This window comes from Ambystoma mexicanum, chromosome 1q (assembly GCF_040938575.1).
Source record: "Ambystoma mexicanum isolate Mex_15411 chromosome 1q, UKY_AmexF1_1, whole genome shotgun sequence".
NCBI classification, from domain to species: domain Eukaryota; kingdom Metazoa; phylum Chordata; class Amphibia; order Caudata; family Ambystomatidae; genus Ambystoma; species Ambystoma mexicanum.
The window spans coordinates 1459371930-1459396882 of NC_090922.1; the positions used below are offsets into that span (position 1 = coordinate 1459371930).

At 49.7% G+C, this 24953-nt stretch overlaps 1 protein-coding gene across 1 annotated transcript in view; it reads right to left on the reverse strand.

Moving 5' to 3' along the window:
• The window catches only part of PTCH2 (patched 2), an 82588-nt gene extending 59990 nt beyond the window's left edge, over positions 1-22598 (reverse strand). The window contains exons 1-2 of the mRNA XM_069642354.1: positions 21944-22598; positions 15154-15346 (exon numbers count right to left, since the gene is read on the reverse strand). Of these exons, the coding sequence (XP_069498455.1) occupies positions 15154-15346; positions 21944-22099 (349 nt within the window). The 5' untranslated portion in view covers positions 22100-22598. The remainder of the gene's footprint in view (positions 1-15153; positions 15347-21943) is intronic.
• Positions 22599-24953: the final 2355 nt, after the last annotated feature.

A 24953-nucleotide genomic window follows, 5' to 3' on the forward strand; every position in this document is an offset into this window, starting at 1 on the left:
GGGACCACTTGCTTTGCCATGATTGGTCCATCGCGAAGTGTATCAATGGGATGGACGCACCATCCCCAGCTCATGCTTAACAGTTGAGTAAGGAGCTGGCAAGGTCTTAGAACCAGCTGCTGATATTCTTCATGAAATTGTGAATATGGAAAGATGCTTTGGTGGGCCTGGGAACTGGAAGTACCGTTTGCAAGCATGCCGTCATTTTATATGGGCTAATGTCACAATGTAGGGACACTGCACAGAGCAGAAGAAATAGGAAGAATTGCCACTTCCATGGTTTTTCATATCTCATTTTGGCAGTATCTATAATTCTACAGAAACGATCTAGGATTTTGCATTGTGTCTGTATCAAAGCTCTCCCTTCAAATGTCCACAGCCTTTCTGCTGGACCAAGTGTCAGTGAGAGGTCCAGACACATGGCCGGCAGAGCGTTGACAGGCAGCATCCTGTGTATCGGGTGCAGTGGTTGCGCAGAAACTCCTCTGATGACTGAGTCCAGCTCTGGACTGTTGTGTCGAGTTCTGTGGCCTCATTTGTATAGTGTGCCCATTTCGCGGACCATCAGTGCCCATTGCATTCTGAAGGCAACTGCCCCAGTTCTCGTGCCTCATCGGAAGTATTGGGTCCATTTGTGGAGGTCTCATTATGCGTATTGTGTCCAGTTACAGAGGTATAGTCTAGAATATGATGCTATGTTCAGGGGAGGAGGGTTAGGGAGAATATTGTGTTCAGAATTGGGGATCACATTTATAGAAGGATAAATGGCCAGATAGTCCTGAGCCGGATAGGAACGATAGTGCTAATTTTAAAGAAAAGTCTGCGGTGGTTGGAGGCTGGAGTGTCACTACAGCCCCAACAACACCAGTGGTGCGAGGGCCCCCACAGCTCCATGAAAGTAATTTACACTAGCATTGCTGGCATATATATAGTGGACAGACCTTCATGAATGCTTTAAAGTATGTTGCTGCCATATATTGTAGGATAGACATAGATTCATGAAAGCGTTTACCCTAGCATTGCTGGCAAACATTGTGGGTGCCGCTTCATGAAATTGATTTACAGTGGCAAAGCTGACAAATATGGTGAGCCGGGGTCCATGAAAGTGAACTACAGTGGCAGTATATCAAAAAATGTGTACAATTCACCTGTGTACTTTTGGTGACCTGACACCGATTGGGGATTTGTGTATGTGCCAACTAGGGAACAGATTGCAAATTGTATGGCTTTCATGTCTCAAAAATGTTTTTGTAAAATGCACAATTTCAACTCATTATTGGATTTTTTTTCTCTGCGGTTGGCCCCATTCCAAGAAACTCTACATTAAATTGGGCTCCCTTGCTAATGTGGGGAGATATGTATGCCTCTCCACTAAAAATATTCGCCTGCCACAACTGACTTTGATCCTTTGGGATGCTGGGCCCTCTTCATTTCTAGCTCAGTTTGATTGTGAAAAACAGTTTTTTTTTTAAATTTAAAAGGATTAACAACACAAACGATGCTGGTCACTTTAATAGCATTCGTTTTTGTGGTTTTAGTATCTGTTTGTAAAACAAGCATTCCAAATATAAGGAGGCACTTCAATTTCGACAGTATTTAAAATGTGCAAAGTTTTATCAAGGCACCCCGCTGTGTCTATACTGGTCGGTAAATAAAGGCATGCACATTGAGGGGGCTGAGTTATTCACTGTGGCCTTTCCAGGGTCTCCATACAGTATATAACTCATGGAAATATGATACAGACGCGCCCCTCCCAACAAAAGTAGAGCAGAGAAGTAAGTGAATGAAAACATGCCAGGGGGGCACTCATAGTCGTTGCGTTCCTGAGTAAACACGTTTAAAGCTGGAGACCATGTAGCGTCGAGTGCAGGCAGGAACAGAAACTGGTCGAAAACTGTGAAGGTATCTTCCCTTTAGGAACACAGAAATATGGACACAGTTATCTGTGCTGGTCAGTGAAACTCCGAGTGCGGAATTCCACAAGACCCAGTTCTGCCGGGCACACACGGGGCGTGCGGAGCACACACGGGGCGTGCGGCCAAAAGCTTTAGCACACGCCCTGGATTTCGCACAGCACCTCTTGCTCTGTCATCGGGGCTTCGAGAACTGCAATTGCCTTCTTTTGAAACGTCCTCCCCCACCCAGGACACCCGCATCCCAACCACAGACACACAAACACAGCTGCTTTCAATCTCATCCCCTCCACCTAAACCCCTTTGTAGCGGGCCAGTAGCCCAAAGACCACCCACTAGCATAGTCCTGGCCACCCACGAGGCTTTAACCACCATGGCCTGACCGCCCCCCCTCGCACGCCCCAATCCAACACCCCCCTCTCCAGGCCACTTCCGGACCCTGAGCCCCAGCTGCCCTGCCCATCCAAATACGTGCGTTTAGTCTGGTTGAGGTACATATCCAGCCCCCAACCTCACTCTGTTTTCCCACCCAGCGGCAACCACACAGATGGTTTGCTCACACAAGGCCCCGGATAGTGCCACACTCCCTTCTGCATATTTATAAAGTGCCGTCCATGCCTGTGATAGCCAACCCCTCCCCTAGTACAGTACTGCCCTGCCCAGAGCATGTATGCTTCTAAAGCCGCGCCTCTACCTGAGTACAGACCACCTTACCCATAGAAAATATACGGTTATAGTCCCATGCCCTCTCTGAGCACAGTACAACTCACTCCCAGAATCTGTATGCTTATAGAGCCCCATCCCCTCCCTGAGCACAGTACACATAACTCCCAGAATCTGTATGCTTATAGAGCCTCATCCCCTCCCTGAGCACAGTACACCTCACTCCCATAATATGCATGCTTATAAGCCCCATCCCCTCCCTGTCCACAGTACACCTCACTCCCAGAATCTGTATGCTTGATCGAGTCATATCACCTCCCCAAGTACAGGACATCTCACTATTTATTTTATGTTTTATTTTATTTATTTGCATTTGTATAGCGCACTTGCAGCCCATGGACATCGAGGCGCTGTTAAAAGTAAATGTTGGATTCTTAATTCAGCGGTTATGCAGGTGACCAGAGGTCTTATGGATGTACAAATACAGGCATAGTTACAGGTGAAGCATGATATTCATAGTACAGTTACAGAATGCAGTCAGGTACGTTTCATACAAAGGGCTTGGTTTTAATAGCTTTGCGGAAGGCTTGGTGGGATTCAATCATTCTTATGTGCGGTGGCAGTGCGTTCCAGTGGGTGGCGGCCCGTGTGGGAAAGCTGGCACCACCGGCGCGCACCTTGCGTGTTTTGGGCTTGACAGTCGTGTTGGAGTAGCACATTCTTAATGGTCTGGTGGCAGAATGCTTGGTGATTCTTTGGGTCAAGTAGGGTGGAGCAAATTCATGGAGGCATTTGGGGGTGAGGGCGAGTGTTTTGAAAACAATCCTCTCTTTCACCGGGAGCCAGTGTGCCTGTCTTCTGACTTCGGAGATGTGGTCTTTTCTCGCGGTACCTGTGGCCGCCCTCAGTGCATTATTTTGAACTAGCTGAAGCTTGGCCAGGTTTTTATTGGAAGTCCCAACGAGCAGGGCATTACAGTAGTCTAGCCTGGATCCAATTATTGCCCTGGCAACGGTGAGGCAATTCTGGCGTGACAGGAAAGGTCTGGCAGCGTTGAGGACTTTAGAGTAGTAGGCTGAGGAGGAGGCAATGGCATTGACCTCTCTATCCATTGACAGGTCGGAGTCTAGGTAGACTCCGAGTGTCTTCACGTGATTGGAGACCTTGATGGGAATGTTGTCAATGGTGAAGGAAGCGTACTGTTCACCGAGGTTCCCCAGGGTGGAGGGTGCCCCTATGAGGAGGAGTTCGGTTTTTTCACTATTGAGGCATAGCCAGTTATCTGCCATCCATGATTGGATAGTGGATTAGATGGTGGTTAGTGTTTTTGTATCCGTCAGTTAGTCGCCCGTGAGTGGGATGAGAACCTGTGTGTCATCCGCATAGTTCGTATACGAGATGCCCAGGGAATCAAGGATGCTGAACAGGGGCCTCGTGAAGAGGTTGTATAGCATGGGCGCAATACACGAGCCCTGAGGCACACCGCAAGTGATGTGGCTAGGGATGGCACAAGCTGAGTCAGAGAAGACTTTCATGGCCCTTTCTTGGAGGAAGGAGGTAATCCATTCACAGGCTTTGGGGGAGATGTTAGCTTGGGTGGCTAGATGGTGGCACAGGGTGTTGTGGTCAACCAAGTCAAAGGCGGCGGATAGATCCAGGAGCAGAAGGAGAGCAGGTTTCACTGGGTCTCTTAGATCGTCCATTTGGTTCTTTAAGTCCAGGAAAGCCGTTTCGGTACCGTGTCGTGGGCGGAAGCCAGATTGCCGCAGGCCGAGGAGACGGTTTTCTTCAAGGAACTTTTCACTCCCAGAATCTGCATGCTTATAGAGCCCCATCCCTTCCCTGAGCACAGTGCACATCACTCCCATACTGTGTATGCTTATAGAGCCCCACCCTCCCTCTCAGCACAGTACATCTCACTCCCAGAATCGGTGTGCTTGATCGAGTCATATCACTTACCTAAGTACAGTACACCTCACTCCCATAATATGCATGCTTATAGAGCCCCATCCCCTCCCTGAGCACAGTACACATAACTCTCAGAATCTGTATGCTTATAGAGCCCCATCCCCTCCCTGAGCACAGTCAGTGCACCTCACTCCCAGAATCGGTATGCTTGATCGAGTCATATCACTTCCCTAAGTGCAGTACATCTCACTCCCATAATATGCATGCTTATAGAGCCCCATCCCCTCGCTGAGCACAGTACAACTCACTCCCAGGATCTGTATGCTTATAGAGCCCCATCCCCTTCCTGAGCACAGTGCACATAACTCCCAGAATTTGTATGCTTATAGAGCCCCATCCCCTCCCTGAGCACAGTCAGTACACCTCACTCCCAGAATCGGTATGCTTGATTGAGTCATATCACTTCCCTAAGTGCAGTACACCTCACTCCCATTCTATGCATGCTCATAGAGCCCCATCCCCTCCCTGAGCACAGTACACCTCACTCCCATAATGTGCATGCTTATAGAGCCCCATCCCCTCCCTGAGCACAGTACAACTCACTCCCAGAATCTGTATGCTTATAGAGCCCCATCCCCTCCCTGAGCACAGTGCACATAACTCCCAGAATCTGTATGCTTATAGAGCCCCATCCCCTCCCTGAGCACAGTCAGTGCACCTCAATCCCAGAATCAGTATGCTTGATCGAGTCATATCACTTCCCTAAGTGCAGTAGATCTCACTCCCATAATATGCATGCTTATAGAGCCCCATCCCCTCCCGGAGCACAATATACCTCACTCCCAGAATCTGTATGCTTGATCGAGTCATATCACCTCCCTAAATTGCCATGCCCAGTATGAAGCAAATGAACGTGTTTGTGGTTGCAGTTGGTATTCTTGTTCAGAGGATGATTGCCTACCATTTCAGCATAGGACCGCTTGAATGGGCAGGACCAGACTTATATGCAAAGGCATATTTCTTCTCTCGCCTGCACAATGTGGTAACATGTGATTGGAGACCCTCCTAGGCAGGCCTCATCCCAAAGAACTGACCAATAGTTTTTTCACATATTTGGCAAATGCTGAAATACTTGGGTTTCATTCAAACTAGTAACGTCATCCAGACTTGGACCTCATGCTCATCCATCAATATTCTGTTTTGCTTAAGTCACCCCAAACGAGAGGACCATGCCCAGACGTGGTCCCGTAATGTGCACATCAAGAGACCCAAGCTACAACTTCTTGTCAATGCCCAGTGAGTCTAAACCATTTTTGGGGTTGCTTGTGACATCCAACAGAAGGCATCTTAGCAGGTCGATCAGGGTGGGATCAAGCTTGATTTGTATATAATCATTCACTTTCTCCAATTGCATAGCGGATGAAAATTGATGGTATGCGCGGTTACCCAGAGCAATGCCAGATGTTGAGTCATTCAAAACTTTCTAGCCATAACTCTTCTGTTTTACTTAAATCACCCCTCCCTCCCACCAGTGGTATAGGTATGCCCAGACATGGGTCCCGGGATTGCATTGCCTACAGAGCCAAGCTACATATCACTGGCCATGCAGAATGCTCTGAAACATGCCTGGGGTTGCTTCTGCTCTTGTGCAGAAGGGATGCTCTCTAGTAGCTTGAGCAGGCCTGCCTACAGACCCAGGCTACATCTCACTGGCAATGCAGAATGCTCTGAAACACACCTGGGGTTGCTTGTCCTCTTGTGCAGAAGGGGTGCTCTCTAGCAGCTTGAGCTGGCCTGCATACAGACCCAGGCTACATCTCACTGGCAATGCAGAATGCTCTGAAACACGCCTGGGATTGCTTGTGCTCTTGTACAGAAGAGATGCTCTCTAGCAGATTGGCAGGCCTGCCTAGAGACCCAGGCTACATCTCACTGGCAATGCAGAATACTCTGATACACGCCTGGGGTTGCTTGTGCTCTTGTACAGAAGGGAGGCTCTCTAGCAGCTTGAGCAGGCCTGCCTACAGACCCAGGCTACATCTCACTGGCGATGCAGAATGCTCTGAAACACGCCTGGGGTTGCTTGTGCTCTTGTGCAGTAGGGATGCTCTCTAGCAGCTTGAGCAGGCCTGCCTACAGACCCAGGCTACATCTCACTGGCGATGCAGAATGCTCTGAAACACGCCTGGGGTTGCTTGTGCTCTTGTGCAGAAGGGATGCTCTCTAGCAGCTTGAGCAGGCCTGCCTACAGACCCAGGCTACATCTCACTGGCCATGCAGAATGCTCTGAAACACTCCTGGGGTTGCTTCTGCTCTTGTGCAGAAGGGATGCTCTCTAGCAGCTTGAGCAGGCCTGCCTACAGACTCAGGTTACATCTCACTGACAATGCAGAATGCTCTGAAACATGCCAGGGGTTGCTTGTGCTCTTGTACAGAAGGGATGCTCTCTAGCAGATTGAGCAGGCCTGCCTACAGACCCAGGCTACATCTCACTGGCAATGCAGAATGCTCTGAAACACGCCTGGGGTTGCTTCTGCTCTTGTGCAGAAGGGATGCTCTCTAGCAGCTTGAGCAGGCCTGCCTACAGACCCAGGCTACATCTCACTGGCAATGCATAATGCTCTGAAACACGCCTGGGGTTGCTTCTGCACTTGTGCAGAAGGCATGCTCTCTAGCAGCTTGAGCAGGCCTGCCTACAGACCCAGGCTACATCTCACTGGCAATGCAGAATGCTCTGAAACACGCCAGGGGTTGCTTCTGCTCTTGTGCAGAAGGGATGCTCTCTAGCAGCTTGAGCAGGCCTGCCTACAGACCCAGGCTACATCTCACTGGCAATGCAGAATGCTCTGAAACACGCCTGGGGTTGCTTGTGCTCTTGTGCAGAAGGGATGCTCTCTATCAGCTTGAGCAAGCCTGCCTACAGACCAAGGCTACATATCACTGGCAATGCAGAATTCTCTGAAACACGCCTGGGGTTGATTGTGCTCTTGTGCAGAAGGGGTGCTCTCTAGCAGCTTGAGCAGGCCTGCCTACAGACCCAGGCTACATCTCACTGGCAATGCAGAATGCTCTGAAACACGTCTGGGGTTGCTTGTGCTCTTGTGCAGAATGGATGTTCTCTAGCAGCTTGGCAGGCCTGCCTACAGACCCAGGCTACATCTCACTTGCAATGCAGAATGCTCTGAAACACGCCTGGGATTGCTTCTGCTCTTGTGCAGAAGGGATGTTCTCTAGCAGCTTGAGCAGGCTTGCTCTTTTTGGATGGGAGCAGGCCTGATTTGCCAATGCTCTTTCACCTTTCGTTTTCAAGGCAGGCTGAAAGGGGATGGTTAAGAAGGATGGCCAGAGAAATGCCAGAGGTGAAGAGTCATTCAAAACCCTCCAGCCATGACTTTTCGGTTCTGCTAAAGTCATCTCTTGCTCTCTTGTGTTTAGAGAGCTGCACCACCACAGCCACACCCCCTCACGTGTAACACCCAACAAAGCAGTCACACATGTCTGGATTTGCACGTCTGCTGTTCAGAGGAAAATTGCCCAGCATTTTGGAGCTGGGCTGAGCTTTGGGTGGGACCAAACTGATATGCAAATGGTTATTCTACTCGTGTGGCCTAGGCCTTGATTGAGGGACCTATTGCACAGAAAAGGTTATTGGGCCTTGTTCGTTCTCCGATCGTGCCATAGATTGCTTGCTTGTTTTGCTCCTCAGTATGTTGCACTTCCCACCAGTGTGACCTGGTCGGCGCTTTCTCTTTGTCCGTCGTCTATTTCACTCCTTTGACCTCATCGTGTTCTGTTTCTATCACTGCAATCCTGTAGTCCCTTCGTATTCGCCATCGCTGTCTCTCACAACACCCTTCGTGAGCTTTGACTGTCTCTTTGATTCTTTCGTTCAAGCCTTCTCCCACACTCTCTCTTCGCCTCTAATCCGCCCCCTCCTCACTCTTACCTTCCCCCACCCCAGTCGTTTCCCGGGTCCCACAGAAGACTTTTTACGAGGCCTGGGGTCTGAAAGCGGCCCTCGGAGAACGGAGCCCTTTTATAGGGGGGAAAGAATGTCCCCCCTCTCCCGGAGCTCCGGCGGCGGCGCACCTCTCTGAAAGGCCAGGGCAGGCTCGATTGTTTGTGTTAAAAATTAAACCACCCTCGCCACTATAAATCAGTCAACTGGCCTGCCCGGAATAGATTTTACTTTCATAGAAATTCTGCCTGGATTCCTGGGCCCCCTTTTATGTGCCCCCACCCAATTAGAGCAGCCAAGGCCTACAGCCAGGTGGTCAAGGATGTGCAGAGGCCTCAATGCCTCAGCCAGAGGCTTATGCTGCCCCGTAGTTTCGGCTCGCGAAGTAGGCCAACGGGGAGAAGTGACGCAGAACTGTGTCCCCAGAGCCTCCTGAGCCTGGGGACACGAGGCAGGCATGGTGTTGTGTTGGGACCCTGGCCCCGACCAGTGTGGAACTGATTGCCAGACCCCAGGGTCAGCAGGAAGCAGGGGACTCTGGGAGATGTAGTCATCGGGGATGTCACTGAGGCCCCCTTCTGCTCCTGCTCGGACTGCAGGTCACAGTGGAGATTCCAGAGGACTTTAAATGTCCGCCCACCCACAGGGACCAGAACCTGCCTCACGCCATCCAATCTAGTACGGTGATAGAAATGTTTAATGATAAAGACAATCAATGGACTCTTTTTATGTAATGTTTAATGATAAAGACAATCAATGGACTCTTTTTATGTAATGTTTAATGATAAAGACAATCAATGGACTCTTTTTTATGTAATATCCATGTGCAGATTTTGAGGCAATTTTGTAACCTTTTCTATTTTCAACTCTAGTCCCATTTCTTGGCCTATTAAAACGACAGGTTTGTAGATTCACGCACCCCTTTCTCTCCGGTCTAGTGACAGAAATCCGGGTGTGCAGACCGGATTTACCCCCAGTAAATCGAGAAGGGTGGATCTGCTTGTTCCCCAATTTTGGAGGCCAAGCGGGGACAGGCATTTGGGCTATTTGGCCTTGCTTCTGCTAGAATTTGTATAACGAATGGAGCAAACCATTTGTTTCATTCGACACCGCAATTATTTTTTGCACAAAAACAGAATTCTTTGTTTATGTGCTTCTCCTTGGAGTGTTTGTTTCCTTAAAACAGTAATAAAAATATTGGCCAATTTATGTGCCCGAATTAGAGAATGGGTGGTGGGTACTGTGTTCCTATGAAAAGGCTGTCATTCAGACTCTACGCAGTCTATATCTGCTCGATAGTTCATTCGCCACCAAGACCGGAACCAAACGAAGAAAAACTACATTTGGTCCGATGGCACGTGCTGCAGGAAACTGAGAATCTGTGGGGATTGCTCATGCAAGCGGGTGCCAGAGTCTGCCATCTGATACAGGAACATGGCAATGAGTGGTGCTGGCCAAGGTATCCTTCGCTAGCTGCGTGTGGGGGTATAGCAGGCTCTTGGGGGATGACACAGCTCTTCTGGCACCAATTCCATGGCACCAAACGAACCTTTTTTGTATGTTGCTGAAGTCCCAGCCAGGCCAACCTTAATCAGCTCTGTTATGTATCTGTATTGTTGGATAGCTCTGTAAAGCACTGCATTTCTTCTCGAAGGTAGGTCCATGCTCAATAAATACCAAAATAATAATAATAATAATAATAATAATAATAATAATAATAATAATAATAATAATAATAATAATAATAAAGGAAAGCAAGCCCAAGTCTAGAGAGAACAAAACAAGACACACCCATAGCAGCACAGCCATCTGCCGTTCCTGGCAGGCCAACACACTGGATTCCCAGACTCCTGCCTGACAGCCAACGACCCCAGTGAGTGGCCTTGGCTCCTGTCTGCCACAGAGGTGTAGCCAGGATTTTCTAACAAGTGGAGTGTCAAGCTGATGTACTTGGGCCCACCGCAGCGTTATTAACATCTGTAAATGCCCACACAGAGCTGCTGAGTGGGCATTACAGATTTTGGGTGAACCTTGCCTGCTCAGGCCCTACCCTGTCTGCGCCTCTGGTCTGGCATGGACGCGGCCAGCAGGGTTGAGGCAGAACGTGGAGCACTGCACACAGTATATATATGGACTCACCTTTCACGTGTCATATGTTCACACAGCACTATAGTGTTCTGGCATTACCTCCCGTCACATTCCTTTCCAGCTATTCCCTGAGCAACGCACCCTCACGCTGCACTGTTACCTCCTCGCCGCTCTGTCGCTCTACATTGCGTACTTGAAATTCAGTGGTATGAAAACTCTTTTATACTGCATCCCCCACCCCTGGTGAATGGCATAGTGTTTCCAGGCCCCCACTCACAAGCTGTAACTGCTTTTATTTTCTGTTAAAACCAGTAACCATACTCCCTTTTTAAAGTGGTTCGCACCACACCTGGACCGCCTTGGGATCCCCTCTATGGGGGCCAGCCCCACAGTTTGAATACCACTGGGCCTCAGTGAAGTTTGAGTCTCATGTCATCCCTTCACATATTATGTAGAATAAACCAGTCTTTCGCCCCCAGAGATCATCTGAAAAATTCACACTTTTCATGTTTCAAACTGAGGATGGGGAACACAAAAGTAAAACATTTTGCTGAATGGAAACCAGATTAATTCATGTCTCCCCTGTGATTGGTTCATTAAATCATGTAACCTTTGTTTAACCTATTGGGATTTAACTTCCAGCCTGAAGATAGACCCCGTTTACCTCCTGGCCCCCATGCCACTGTGTTAATGGTAGCAAACAGCACAGTGCACGAACCAGTGATTGCAGAGAATTGCATATTCAACCATGACATCCCCAAAGCATAATCCAACGAAGATAGAGATTGGACAATGTGACGTTACAATGCATTGACTGATGACAACAGATCTTTGACAAGCAGATAACGAACGGCAGCAACATAGCTCATGCCAAGAGAAGGCAGGGCACTGCTTTACAATGCAGTTACTTACAAGGGTTTAGCAATGAATTATGAACGTCCCAATGTGGTAACAAATCACAAAGTCTCACAAAACAATTATGGCCAAAGAGAACAGAGCGAGTCGCAACATCATAATGCCTTGGCCACTAGCAGGGTTTTAACAATGACTCTGTACACTACAATCCTTTAACTAATGACACAACAGAGTTTCAGCCATGTGCCATAAAAGCACAGGGCGCTCACATCTGAAACATTATACACTGGGGCAAGAAGAACAAGTGGGCATGCGTGCAATTAGAAGTGCTAGAGATACAATCATACCACCGTACTGAGGGGTGATACACCATTTCTATGTATCCCCACCCGTAGCCAATGCTTTGCGGACCAACACAACCCGGTGCGCGCAGATACACCCTGACATGGGCTCAAATGCCCCTACATGGTATAGCTACATCCCCCCATGGCAATACAAGTCCACTGGTGGAGGCCAGCAGGCGATTCAAGCACATGCATGCCATCAATCCTCATGTGACACACACATCCCCCTTCCAGGGACTCAGCAGACAGAGGAAGCAGCTCTGAGGAACATCTGAGGAGGGAAGGGAAGGGAAGGGAAGGGAAGGGAAGGGAAGGGAAGGAAGGAAGGAAGGAAGGAAGGAAGGAAGGAAGGAAGGAAGGAAGGAAGGAAGGAAGGAAGGAAGGAAGGAAGGAAGGAAGGAAGGAAGGAAGGAAGGAAGGAAGGAAGGAAGGAAGGAAGGAAGGAAGGAAGGAAGGAAGGAAGGAAGGAAGGAAGGAAGGAAGGAAGGAAGGAAAGAAGGAAGGAAAGAAGGAAGGAAGGAGAGAGAGATGCACAGTGACATGGTCCATGGGGGCAAGGTGAAGAGAAGCCCCACCCAGGAGAAATAGATGCACATCAATGTATGCCTTGGAAGAGCGTCACGCTCCTTTCTGCAGCACGGGCCTCAAAAGCAGGAAGTAACAGGGCAATAGGGGCAGTTGGATGGAGAAATGGGACAGTAAATCCCAGGTGCGCAAGAGCATCCAAGAGAAAGACCATGGGCCTGGTTCATCCCTCATGGTTCCAGATGGACATGTTCTATAGTATGTTAATGAGGCATATGTACTTTAGTTTAAAAGCGCATTATTTGATTAGTGGATCTTTATTTCCTTGTTAAAACCTAACCCAAATAATTCAATAAAAAATAAATCGGGTGGAGGCGCGGTAGACCAGCGAGCGAAAGAGAGCAAGTGGCAGTGAAAGAGGCGTATGTCACGTGGAAGGGAGAAGACAGACGTAGCAACAGAAAATCACAAGCAGGGGCAGGGCAATAATATGGCGTGTGTTTGGGGATATGGGGTGACAGGGAAGAGGAGATGGTAGAAAAGAAGGTAGGGTGAACTACACATGTAACTTAAAAGCAACAGCCAGAGGGGGACATGAAAACAGTGACAGGCATGGGAAAACACATGTATGTACTGTGAACGGAGGACCGGGAAACCGAGGAATCAAGAATATATACACTGGAGGGGAGGCGACTACAAACAATTGGCACGCTACGATTAAGGCAAGGAAACTCGGTCTACACTTGGAACCGTTCTCCAATACAAAGTCGAGCACACTACAAGAACCCTGCGCTCACACTACTACTAGCTCAGCTGCCACATATGTAAAGCGAGTGCTCAGAAGCGGTGCTCTATGAGCTAGGGTTTAATGAGTGGGCGCGATGAACTTTGTGTTTGTTTTTAACTTCGTGTGAACTAAGTAACAGTGGCTTTGCCAACCTGTGCATACTTCGCTTTATTACAAATAACCTTCATTTTATTTGTTATGCCATACACATTTCAGAAAGAGAGGTGTAGGAAAGAGAGCGAGCCCCCGTCTGTCTCCCTGCTGCTTGCTGATAGTCTATCAGCGGTGATTATTGGAGGCCGTAACTGCATCCTCTCAGGCGTGGATCAGGATGCTTCCTGGTCCGTGTGGACTTGTCGCAGGGGGGCTGGTTGCACAGGGGCTTCGCCGTGATGGGCGCGAGAGTGAGCCGGAATGCAACCGTTCTTTATAGTCCCCCGCAGCTGCCATGTGACAGCCTCGCTCCTGCTCACAACATGAGTTGGGAGGGGTCAGGGCTTGTGGCCTCACATGAGAGGGGGTGGGGGGTCTCAGAAGCATGTTTTTATTTTGCTGTTCAGCTGCTTTGACTCCTTTACTGTGTGAAACAGGTGGGTAAACTTTACTGCAGTCATGTGTGTGGGGGGTGGGGGTCTTTTTCCGGGTTTTTTTTTCCCTTGGGCGGGGCTAAGTCCCCTCTTTTGTTGAAGGAAATCCAAGAGCAGTTTGGGAAATTGGGACCACACAGGCAGGGGAAGAGGGCGGTGGGCCGAGGGGGATGGGACGCAGAACACATCTGCTGCTAAAAAGCCTAGGCCTGCTCTGGGGGAGGGGAAAAGAGGAATGCATGAAGGGTGTGAAAATTAAAAACAACCCTGCACCCCCTGTACGGCCCTAGAAAATAACGCCGACGTTGGAGGGGAGCACCCTGGGCGCATTTTGTGCAAGCACACGACGGGGAGAAGAGAGAAGAAAACCTGAAAAGCCCAACTGTTAAATAGTTCCCACATGAGAGGTCGACAGGCGGGGGGGGGCGGGAGTGAACACGCTGGATCTATTAATAACAGAGAAATCATGTTTCTCACATGTTTCCACGAGGAAACGGCAATGTGCTCCCGTCTGCTTGCCCGATTGTTATGGTAAGGGCCAGTAATGAGAGGTAGCGACTGACTCTGTCCCAGCCTTCCCACACTGGCCGAGTGTGCCCATGCTCACCTAACTGGGCTTGAGTAGTGTAGACCATGGGAAGCATTTTGCAGCCAGGGCAGCCTCTCATTTGACAGGAGACAGTATGTCTGCATGCGGCACTCACGGGGCCATGGCATAACTTTGCCTGAGCCCCCAAGTGATCGGTCTGTCTCTGCTCTGATTACCCCAGCTTTGTTCAGAGTCGAGGTGCGGAGAGGGCAGTGCTTAGGGGTGCATGGCCTATGAAGGAGGGGATCAAGGGCAAGAGAAGTTGCCAGAGGGCACCCCAGTCTCTGTGGTCATAGTACCCGATGAGTTCAGTGGTAGCTGGCAGCCGGAGGCATGAGCTCATGGCCTCCTGTTTTGACTGGGGGTCTGGGAGCCCAACCGCCGACGCTCACAGGCATCAGATACTTAGATACAGGGACATGGACGGGTGGGCACGGGGTCTATCCCCAACCGACCCCCCGCCCCCAGAGGGGTTGGGGTAGTAGCCCCACGCCATGGTATTAGGTCACATGGTTCCACCAGCTGGAGCCGGGTCGAAAGGAGAAGGCCTCCCACCCCCAACCCCAGACTTATACACACTAGGAACTGTGAAATGGTTTTAAGTGGGCTATGTGTAAAATAAGACGTGTTATTGTTTAATTAAACTATGGTCGAAAGGTTTGCAAATGAAGATGGGTTTCAAGTGTCTGCTTTCTGGTATTTCTCGGTGGGCACTGGTCCTTTAGATTTAATGAAAATGTGTCCAAACATGGCATTGCCAATATAATTGTTTAGAGCAGTTGGTATGCATTTCGTAGATGAAAGGGCTCGCTAAGAGTTGCAGGTGAGAACAGTGAAGGAAACGCAAGAAGGCGAGTAGGAGATGCGAAGACAGCAGGGTCAAGCTGGAGACCCTGCATAGCCCAAACATATATACATTCAAGGGAGGCGACTTACCTTCCACCCAGAGCTGCTCGATGTCCGTTTCGATGGACGCCACCCGCAGTCCGACTGCCATGGCGCCGAAGACTAGCAGGCCAATGAAGAGTACCTTGCCGCAGTGCCGCTGAATCCGGCAGCCCAGCGAGAAGAGTAGCGCCTGGAAGCGAGCCCGGAGCCAGAGAGGGGCTTTCTGACCCGCTGCTTTTCCCTTTGGAAGGAAAGGTGAGGGGGGGAAACAAGAGCAGTTACATCACAGAACACCCAGAAGACGCTGCAAAAAACACAGATCTACTTCTAACCACTACCTTGGCAAAGGCATGTGTCTATGAGGTGTTCAGAGAGAAAAGGCGGCTTTCAGCAGCAGTCCTGGGGACCCCCGGGTCTGGGAAGACAGGGTACTATGCTAGGACTGGGGCACGGCCAAGAGGTAATAAACCCAGCAAACCCAGCCAGCCATGATGGAGACCTGCGCACACTGCGATTGCACCATTTGTAGGTATTTAGGCGATGACGTGTGCGGGGGGTGCCATTTTACAATGAAACGTAACAACAATATCACATGCAGGTCATCTGGCATATGAAGTGCCCCATAACACACCTGCGGCAAAACCAAAAGCGCATGCCACATCTGCCCGAACTACATCTCTTGGCACACCTGTAAGCAAAGGAAAACCAAAGCTACACCTGGCACAAACTACATGTCTTGCCAGAAAAATCCAGCTCTTATATACCTGTCCCAAAACTACACCACCTGCCACAAAACTACTTCCCAAACCAAACACTCCAGCAGAAAACTATGGCTTCATCTCATGGCACACCTCTAAGAACAGTAAACTCAAAGCTACACCGGACACAAATTACAACTCGTGCGAGAAAACTAAAGCTTCTACACCTGTCACAAAACGACACCACAACCCACAAAACTACTTCCCAAACCAAGCACCCTGGCAGAAAACGATGGCTACATCTCATGGCACACCTGTAAGAACAGTAAACACAAAGCCACACCTAGTACAAACTAAATCTCTTGCCGGAAAACTACTGGTATTATACACCTCTCACAAAACAACGCCCCCTCCCACAAAACTACTTCCCAAATCAAGCAACCTGGCAGAAAACGATGGCTACATCTCATGGCACACCTCTAAGAACAGTTAACTCAAAGCTACACCAGGCATAAAGAACAACTTGTGCGAGAAAACTAGACCATCTCTTGCGAGAAGACTACATCTCTTCTATACCTGTCACAAAACGAAACCACCTCCCACTAAACTACTTCCCAAACCAAGCACCCTGCCAGAAAACTATGGCTTTATCTCATGGCACGCCTGTAAAACAGTAAACACAAAGCCACACCTGGCACAAACTACATGTCTTGCCAGAAAAATCCAGCTCTTATGTACCTGTCACAAAACTACACCACCTCCCACAAAACTACTTCCCAAACCAAGCACCCTGGCAGAAATCTATGGCCACACATCACGGCACACCTGTAAAGGAAAGTAAACCGAAAGCTACACCTGGCACAACATGTCTTGCCAGAAAACTACTGCTCTTCTATCCCTGTCACAAAACTACACCACCTCCCACAAAACTACTTCCCAAACCAATCACCCTGCCAGAAAACGATGTCTACATCTCATGACACACCTGTAAGAACAGTAAACTCAAGGCTACACATGGCATAAACTACAACTGTAGTGGAGTTACACAAAGAATCATAGTTACAGGTTTTTAAATAAACTCTTACACTCAAGGTTTCTTGCATAAACAATTATTAATTTATTTATCAGTCAGTTATAAAGCTTTCATCAGAAGGGAGCAATAGAATAGTAACACACAAATATACTTCAATGCTGTAAACTTTGAGTTTCTCAATCAGACAAGACCATTTTGGGATAGCCCACAGGCACAACCTACACTCACAGGTGACTTAGTAACAAGGGTGCTGGGGACATTAATATCTTACTGTTGGCATGCAGAACACTCTTAAAGTTGGTAAAAGGCAAAGGTTATTAGAACACAAAAGATCACACATTTCTTAAACAGTGCAGATACTTTTAGAGTTCAATAGAAGGGTTATTCGATTCAATAGGCTAAGCCAAAGTCAATGGGCAAAAGTCTTGAATAGGATAAAGCACTTCTGGTAAGTAAATGGAAAAGTCTTTGCACTACGGATGGACGGTATGGATGGAACGCACAGAGTGGATGGAGCGAATGGAACGGATGGAGTAGATGAAATGTAGTGGATAGAGTTACGGAGCGGATCGAATTGGATGAATGGAAATGGATGACATGGATGGAACTGGACGATTGAAGGGAATGAGGTGGTACTGGATGGAACTGGATGAAACAAATGGAACGGACCGTAATGGATGGAACTAGACAGAATGAATGGAACTGGACAGAGTGGATGGAACTGGACAGAGTGGGTGGAATTGGAGCCATATATCTGTATCCCCTATAAACACTATATATATATATATATTATATATATATATATATATATATGTATCCCCGTATATATCTGTATCCCCATATATACCTGTATCGACCCCTGTCACTGTTTATCCGTATGTCACTATGTATGTCCCCACTGTCCTGTCCACGTGCCTTGTCTCAGGCCCTTCTACAGATAACCACCATATCACACTGCTACGCTTACTCTCTACTATACACCATCATTCAACTAGAGCACAGCTATACCCCTGATAATTCGGCCTAGCTGTTTACTTACGAATACGACCCCACAAATACCTCATCACCCTAATAAAACGCAGCTAGCTGAGCACATTCCAGCCTAGCTGTTCACATAGGCGTTGCTCAGGCCTGACGCAGCCAGAACCCAGTATGAGTGTCCACCCACCAGACTGCACACATCCACTGATTTCCTCAGCACCAGACTTATCGCTAGAAAGCAGCTTTCATCCAACTACACCAGCTGCACACATATCCGGTGCACCCATGCACCATATGACACTATTGAACTACGGTTCCCGACGGGCAAGCTACCAGCGCTTTGAGATCATACCAATGATATATAAGGCGCTATATAAATGCCAAGTAAAATAACATAACAACTCGTGCAAGAAAGATTCAGCTCTTCCATACCTGTCACAAGACTACACCACCTCCCAGAAAACTACTTCCCAAACCAAGCACCGTGCCAGAAAACGATGGCTACATCTCATGACACACCTTTAAGAAGAGTAAACTAAAAGCTACACCGGGCACATACTACATCTCATGCCGGAAAACTACAGTTCTTCAGTACCCGTCAAAAAACGACACCTCCTGCCACAAAACTACTCCCCAATCCACCACGAACCCTGCCAGAAACCGTTGACTCATGTTGTACTCATTAGCAATCTACATCACATGAAACACCTGCCAACAGCCACACCTCCTACTTGAAAACGACACCATATGCCACCACTGCTGCTACAAAACTACACTCCTTTCCATACCTATTAATTGTATTGTGGGTGTTGATTGCACGCACACCTACTTCGGGAAACAGCAGAGTGATGTACATCTGGCATAGACTACATAGCATCTCACACCCTGCCAACACTTCACGCCGAGCCACACCTGTTTAAAAACTAAGCATCATGCAACACCTAGCACACAGTACACGGGCTTGCAACAAAAGTAAAACAATACATGACTTCAAGCACAACGCCTGCCACACTACATGCCATGGAAACAAAACTAGTGTGTTCACATCACCTTCACACATGGAACACCAATACCACAGCTCCTTCCACAATTCATATTACAAAATTACATCTGACCACACTTCTGACACAAAACTATGCAATGCTACACCACAGATCATTAAAAAAACTGCGAGCCATGACATATCCCTTGCCAGGTCAATCCCGATCGCTCCTTCCACGAACAACACCTACCGGAAAATGAGCACACCGTCTACCTTGCCACACCAGGCCCAAACTACCCCACAACCAACACTTTAGGCCACATACAACCATACAATCAGTCAACAGAAACCATACGCCCTTTAGTGATCCAAAGCTCAATCACCCAGACAACTCTTGCTCCAAGACTACAACCAGCTACACAACTATAAGCCTGACACAACAGTTCGAGGTTATCGGGAGTATAAGAACACGAAATACAGCATTTACCGTGAGCCTCAGCAATATCACACAGTCCTTGCTCAGCATACATTCAGAAGCCAGAGGCGGGGGTGTACGCGGGGAGCTGGGGGACCCCACTTTAGATTCCAAGCTATAGCTCAGAAATGTTTGCTATATAAGAGCAGCGCCCATCATGTGCATTACTCGACAACTCCCCCAAGAAGAGATGCAAATAACTACACCCGAAAGTCATCATGTGTCCATTTAATTGGTACATGTTCTTTGTGGTTATCCTGTAGCACGGGATGGATTCAAGTGTGCGGTGGATCAGGCAGTCCAACCGTAGCAGCCAATGGAAGCCCTCCCAGAGGTCCTACCAGGAAGCATTCCACGGGAGGGAGCGCTGGGGTAAAATAGGGACAGAGGGCAGGCGACGCGTCACGGGACGCACATGGCATGTGGCGGGCCAGGCTTCCAGGCACGCTACCAGCGCTGGACGTGCTACTGGCCGGGCTTTACACAGCGTAGGTAGCGCGCTGCCTCCCGAAAGGGCTCGCGAGGCACTGGCCGGCGATGGAAGCGCAGTAGGAGTGTTATATTGTGTTCAGTAGGAAGCGAATGAATATTATGAGGAGGCAGTTCGGCTGCGGAAAGAGGTGTGCGGTTGGGGGATCGGAGATGTGTCTCTCTGTGGCAGGGGGACACAACACACTGAGCGTCAATAAACCCCCTGCTAAAATCCAGATATGGATCACCGAGAGATTCGCGCAGTGGAGACCACCCCGATCATAGGGGCGGACACGGCTCATTTCACGAGAGCCACCTGGCGAGTATAGCCTGTGTATACCATTCCATTTACCATGCTGCCACAGTGCCACAGCAACACTATCTTTAACTCCTGCGACATGGTGGCACGGGAAAGCACCGGGCTCGCCGCATGATAGCCCCAGCTTGGCCTTTACTCACTCGGTAATCTTTCTCCGTTGAGCTTTGCCCTATGTGCACTTAACTAGGCGAACAGTAACCTCCCCAAGCGCCTTGAAAGAGAGTATTTTCAGTTAACACTAATCAAAATACTTGACGGTCCTTTGATGCAAACCGCCGCAAATTTTGCAAAAGTCGCTCGGATGCTTCCAGAAGAGCTTTGTCGACTGGAGCATATACGGTACCCACGGAAGCCTTGGGGAGAGGTGGCATCGTAGACACCCTAACTGAAAACATGACATGGCATGTTGCCTTATTTTCATGGGCCGCTTGCGAGTCTTTGAGACCCGTGTTCATGTTGCCGCTTGAGTGCTACCCTTCAGGGCGCTAGTTGATAGCACCCCTTGGGAATTCGCGTGATGAGTGTGTGTTAGGAGGAGGGTGATGGCTGGGAACAGCTAATCTGATACCGGACTTCTTCAAACAGGAAGGGTGACATGGGGTACACAGTGCCCGCACAGTATCTTCTCCCCACCATTTCCCCAGACCCTGCTCGGCTAGCTAGCACTCCCGCCCCCCATCTGCCCTCCTCCGCTTTGCAATCCACTGATTGCCCTGCGCCTTGCAGAGGAAAAAAAACACTAATCACTTGAATTCCTGAGAAAACGGACCTACCGCCTACTCTAAACAAAACATGCAGCAGGATGGTGGGAGCCCCCCGCCCCGCCCCCAGACATCAGCTGTGGGGCACACATCAGATCTCCCAAGAAGGGGAACATCTGCTGCCTGCTCCCCCAGCCCCAAACCCCGATGCTGGTTAAGTGAGGTTCTTTAAGCCGCCATAAAAGGTCTACATTTAAAATACAAGTATTAACATAAGCAGTCTTCTCGGGCCCCAAGTGGCGGGCAGGCTAATCGAGGCATCTGCAGCATCGAGACAGGGGGGCTGGAGGGTGTTGTGCACCCCGTGACCTCCATATGCACGGACTTCAAAGTCTGCCTGATATGTCAGCACCCCGGGGCACAGGCACTTTATCTCCCAGAAGCCTTTGCCCTCACGTTGACTTCAGTTCAGAGTAAGCTCTGGCTGTTTTCTTTCCCAGAGGGTGCTGTCTGGCCCACCTCCTCCTGTCCCGTTCCGCAGACAACAAAAAGGTGTCTTCGTGTGACTGCGCAAGGGGCCGGGAGACCCCCTGGCTGCTGCATAATGGGGAGCAAGAGTGACGGCTGGTTCCTTCTGTCCACGTGATAAACAGTTACCTATCTTCTTCCATTCTAAGTCCCAGCCGGGAGATCCCTCCCCCCAACTCTTGAATTGATGGCACCTCCTTTTGCTGGTACATGACATGGCACATGGGTAACTCTTTAGGAGAGAGGAGGTGCACTGTCCACCGGCCCCGAGGTTTTATTTTGCAGAGCTTTAAGTCCCAATTTTCTTGGCCTTTAAAAATGTATCCAGCACTTTGTGTTTGGAGGAAAGAGATGAGAACCCTCCACCCGCCCCCCCCCGCACAGAGAACGGTTAGTTCTAATGTGCTTTTGCCAGCCTGGCAGTGACCCCCAAATCTTCATTCATATTCTGCACCTTGGATTTCGAAAAGACAAATCTTTTGCACTTACACTTCTGCAGTAATTGTGCCATATGTTGAACCCGCACTGGGCCAGATCCCACTGGTTCCCAAAGCGCACATCCCTCTTTTTAGCAAATGGATGGGGCGTCCTCCTCCCCCCGCAGTTCCTCTGTAAGTGACCCCCCAGCATGAGCCTGATGGTTTTCTTACCTTGCAGATCTGCTTCAGGGCATAGGCTGCGTGGCAGTAACTGGGTCTCCTCTGCAGATCCGGGTTGACAGCCGTAGGAGCAGAGGCGCTGTACCCGGGGGGCTGCCCCCCAAACCCTCCTAGGGGCGTAGGGGGAGCCCGAAGATCCGATGCCATAGGGGATCCAAACACAAGGGGGGAAAAGTGGTGGCGGAGGTGGAGAGTAAACCACAATCCTCAGCAGCAAGAAAAAATGAACCAAAAATCACCCAAAACAGAAACCACGAGCGAAGTCACCGGAAGGCGATCATGGGAGGTAATCCATTGAGGGCAGGGGGGCTCATGGAGGCGACCCCTCCGAGATCCAAATCTCCCGCATCCCAGCTCCTCGGGGAGGCTGCCGTGACCCTTTCTCCCTCTGCTTCGATGCAGACTTTGAATGAAAAAAATCCCCGGCGAAGGAGGCGAAAATCACGCCTTGCAAAAAGATGGAAACATCACAAATTGTACACACTCCAAGAGGGACCAGCTGCAAAGACCCGAAACACGCGGAAGAGTGGAGGCGAGGAGCAGAAGGGTTGCTGCGGGGGTCTCGGAGCTCCGCTTCCCAGGCAGTCCCACCGACATTTGGTGAGAAGCAACCTCCAAACAGATCCTGAAAAGAAGGCTGGGGGGAGGGAGGGAGGGGGCCGGCTGGGTGGGTGGGAGGTTTAGGATGGAAAAGGGCCCTGCCTCCCCCCATTGGCTGAGGAAGAGGCAAATTACCCCACAAGCATCTCCTATTATTAGCTGCTAAGCAACCGAAGGGAGCGAGGGAGACCACCCAGGCAGCCCCCAGGCCCTCCCGCCCTGCCTGCCTGCCAGGGCTCTGCTGCCTCTCTCCTCTGTCCTCAGATCAATAGAGGGAGGGGGTGCTGTGGTGTGTGTGTGGGGCGAAGGGGGCGGGAGGGTTATCGAGGGCTGGGTGTCCTAGGGCGTGGGGGTTCTGTTGTTGTGAGGGGGGTGCTTTAAAATCTCCAGCAGATCTGCATCACAGTTTTCAAATGCATTTCCCCTTCATATCACACCTCCCAGTAGCCTTCTCCACCCAAAACACTGCACTGGCACCACACGCGCAAACACACAGTGTACTACGCATACATATCACACCATCATATCCCCAGACATGCATCACACCCCAGGCCTTCCCAACACAAAACACTGCACTGGCACCAGACACACAGTGTACTACGTAACTATATCACACCATCATATCCCCAGACACGCATTACACTCCAGGCCTTCCCCACACAAAACACTGCACTGGCACCACAAACGCGCATACACACAGTGTACTACGTAACTATATCACACCATCATATCCCCAGACACGCATCACACCCAGACCTTCCCCACACAAAACACTGCACTGGCACCACACGCGCACAAACACACAGTGTGCTAAGCAACCATATCACACCATCATATCCCCAGGAACACAGCACACCCCAGGCCTTCCCCACACAAAACACTGTACTTGCACCACACATGCGCATACACACAGTGTACTACACACCCATATCACACCATCATATCCCCAGACACGCATCACTCTCCGGGCCTTCCCCACACAAAACACTGCACTGGCACCACACGCGCACAAACACACAGGGTGCTACGCAACCATACCACACCATCATATCGCCAGACACGCATCACACCCCAGGCCTTCACCACACAAAACACTGTACTTACACCACACACGCGCATACACAGTGTACTACTCACCCATATCACACCATCATATCCCTAGACACGCATCACACCCAGACCTTCCCCACACAAAACACTGCATTGGAACCACATGCGCACAAACACACAGTGTACTACGTAACTATATCACACCATCATATCCCCAGACACGCATCACACCCAGACCTTCCCCACACAAAAAACTGCACTGGCACCACACGCGCACAAACACACAGTGTACTACGCAACCATATCACACCATCATATCCCCAGACACGCAGCACACCCCAGGCCTTCCCCACACAAAACACTGTACTTGCACCACACACGCGCATACACACAGTGTACTACACACCCATATCATGCCATCATATCCCCAGACACGCATCACTCTCCGGGCCTTCCCCACACAAAACACTGCACTGGCACCACACGCGCTCAAACACACAATGTGCTACGCAACCATATCACACCATCATATCCCCAGACACGCATCACACCCCAGGCCTTCCCCACACAAAACACTGTACTTGCACCACACACGCGCATAAACACAGTGTACTACACACCCATATCAAACCATCATATCCCCAGACACGCATCACACCCAGACCTTCCCCACACAAAACACTGCACTGGCACCACATGCGCACAAACACACAGTGTGCTAAGCAACCATATCACACCATCATATCCCCAGACACGCATCACACCCCAGGCCTTCCCCACACAAAACACTGTACTTGCACCAGACACGCGCATACACAAAGTGTACTACACACCCATATCACACCATCATATCCCCAGACACGCATCACACCCAGACCTTCCCCACACAAAACACTGCACTGGCACCACACACGCACAAACACACAGTGTGCTAAGCAACCATATCACACCATCATATCCCCAGGCACACAGCACACCCAAGGCCTTCCCCACACAAAACACTGTACTTGCACCACACACGGGCATACACACAGTGTACTACACACCCATATCATGCCATCATATCCCCAGACACGCATCACTCTCCGGGCCTTCCCCACACAAAACACTGCACTGGCACCACACGCGCTCAAACACACAGTGTGCTACGCAACCATATCACACCATCATATCCCCAGACATGCATCACACCCCAGGCCTTCCCCACACAAAACACTGTACTTGCACCACACACGCGCATAAACACAGTGTACTACACACCCATATCAAACCATCATATCCCCAGACACGCATCACACCCAGACCTTCCCCACACAAAACACTGCACTGGTACCACATGCGCACAAACACA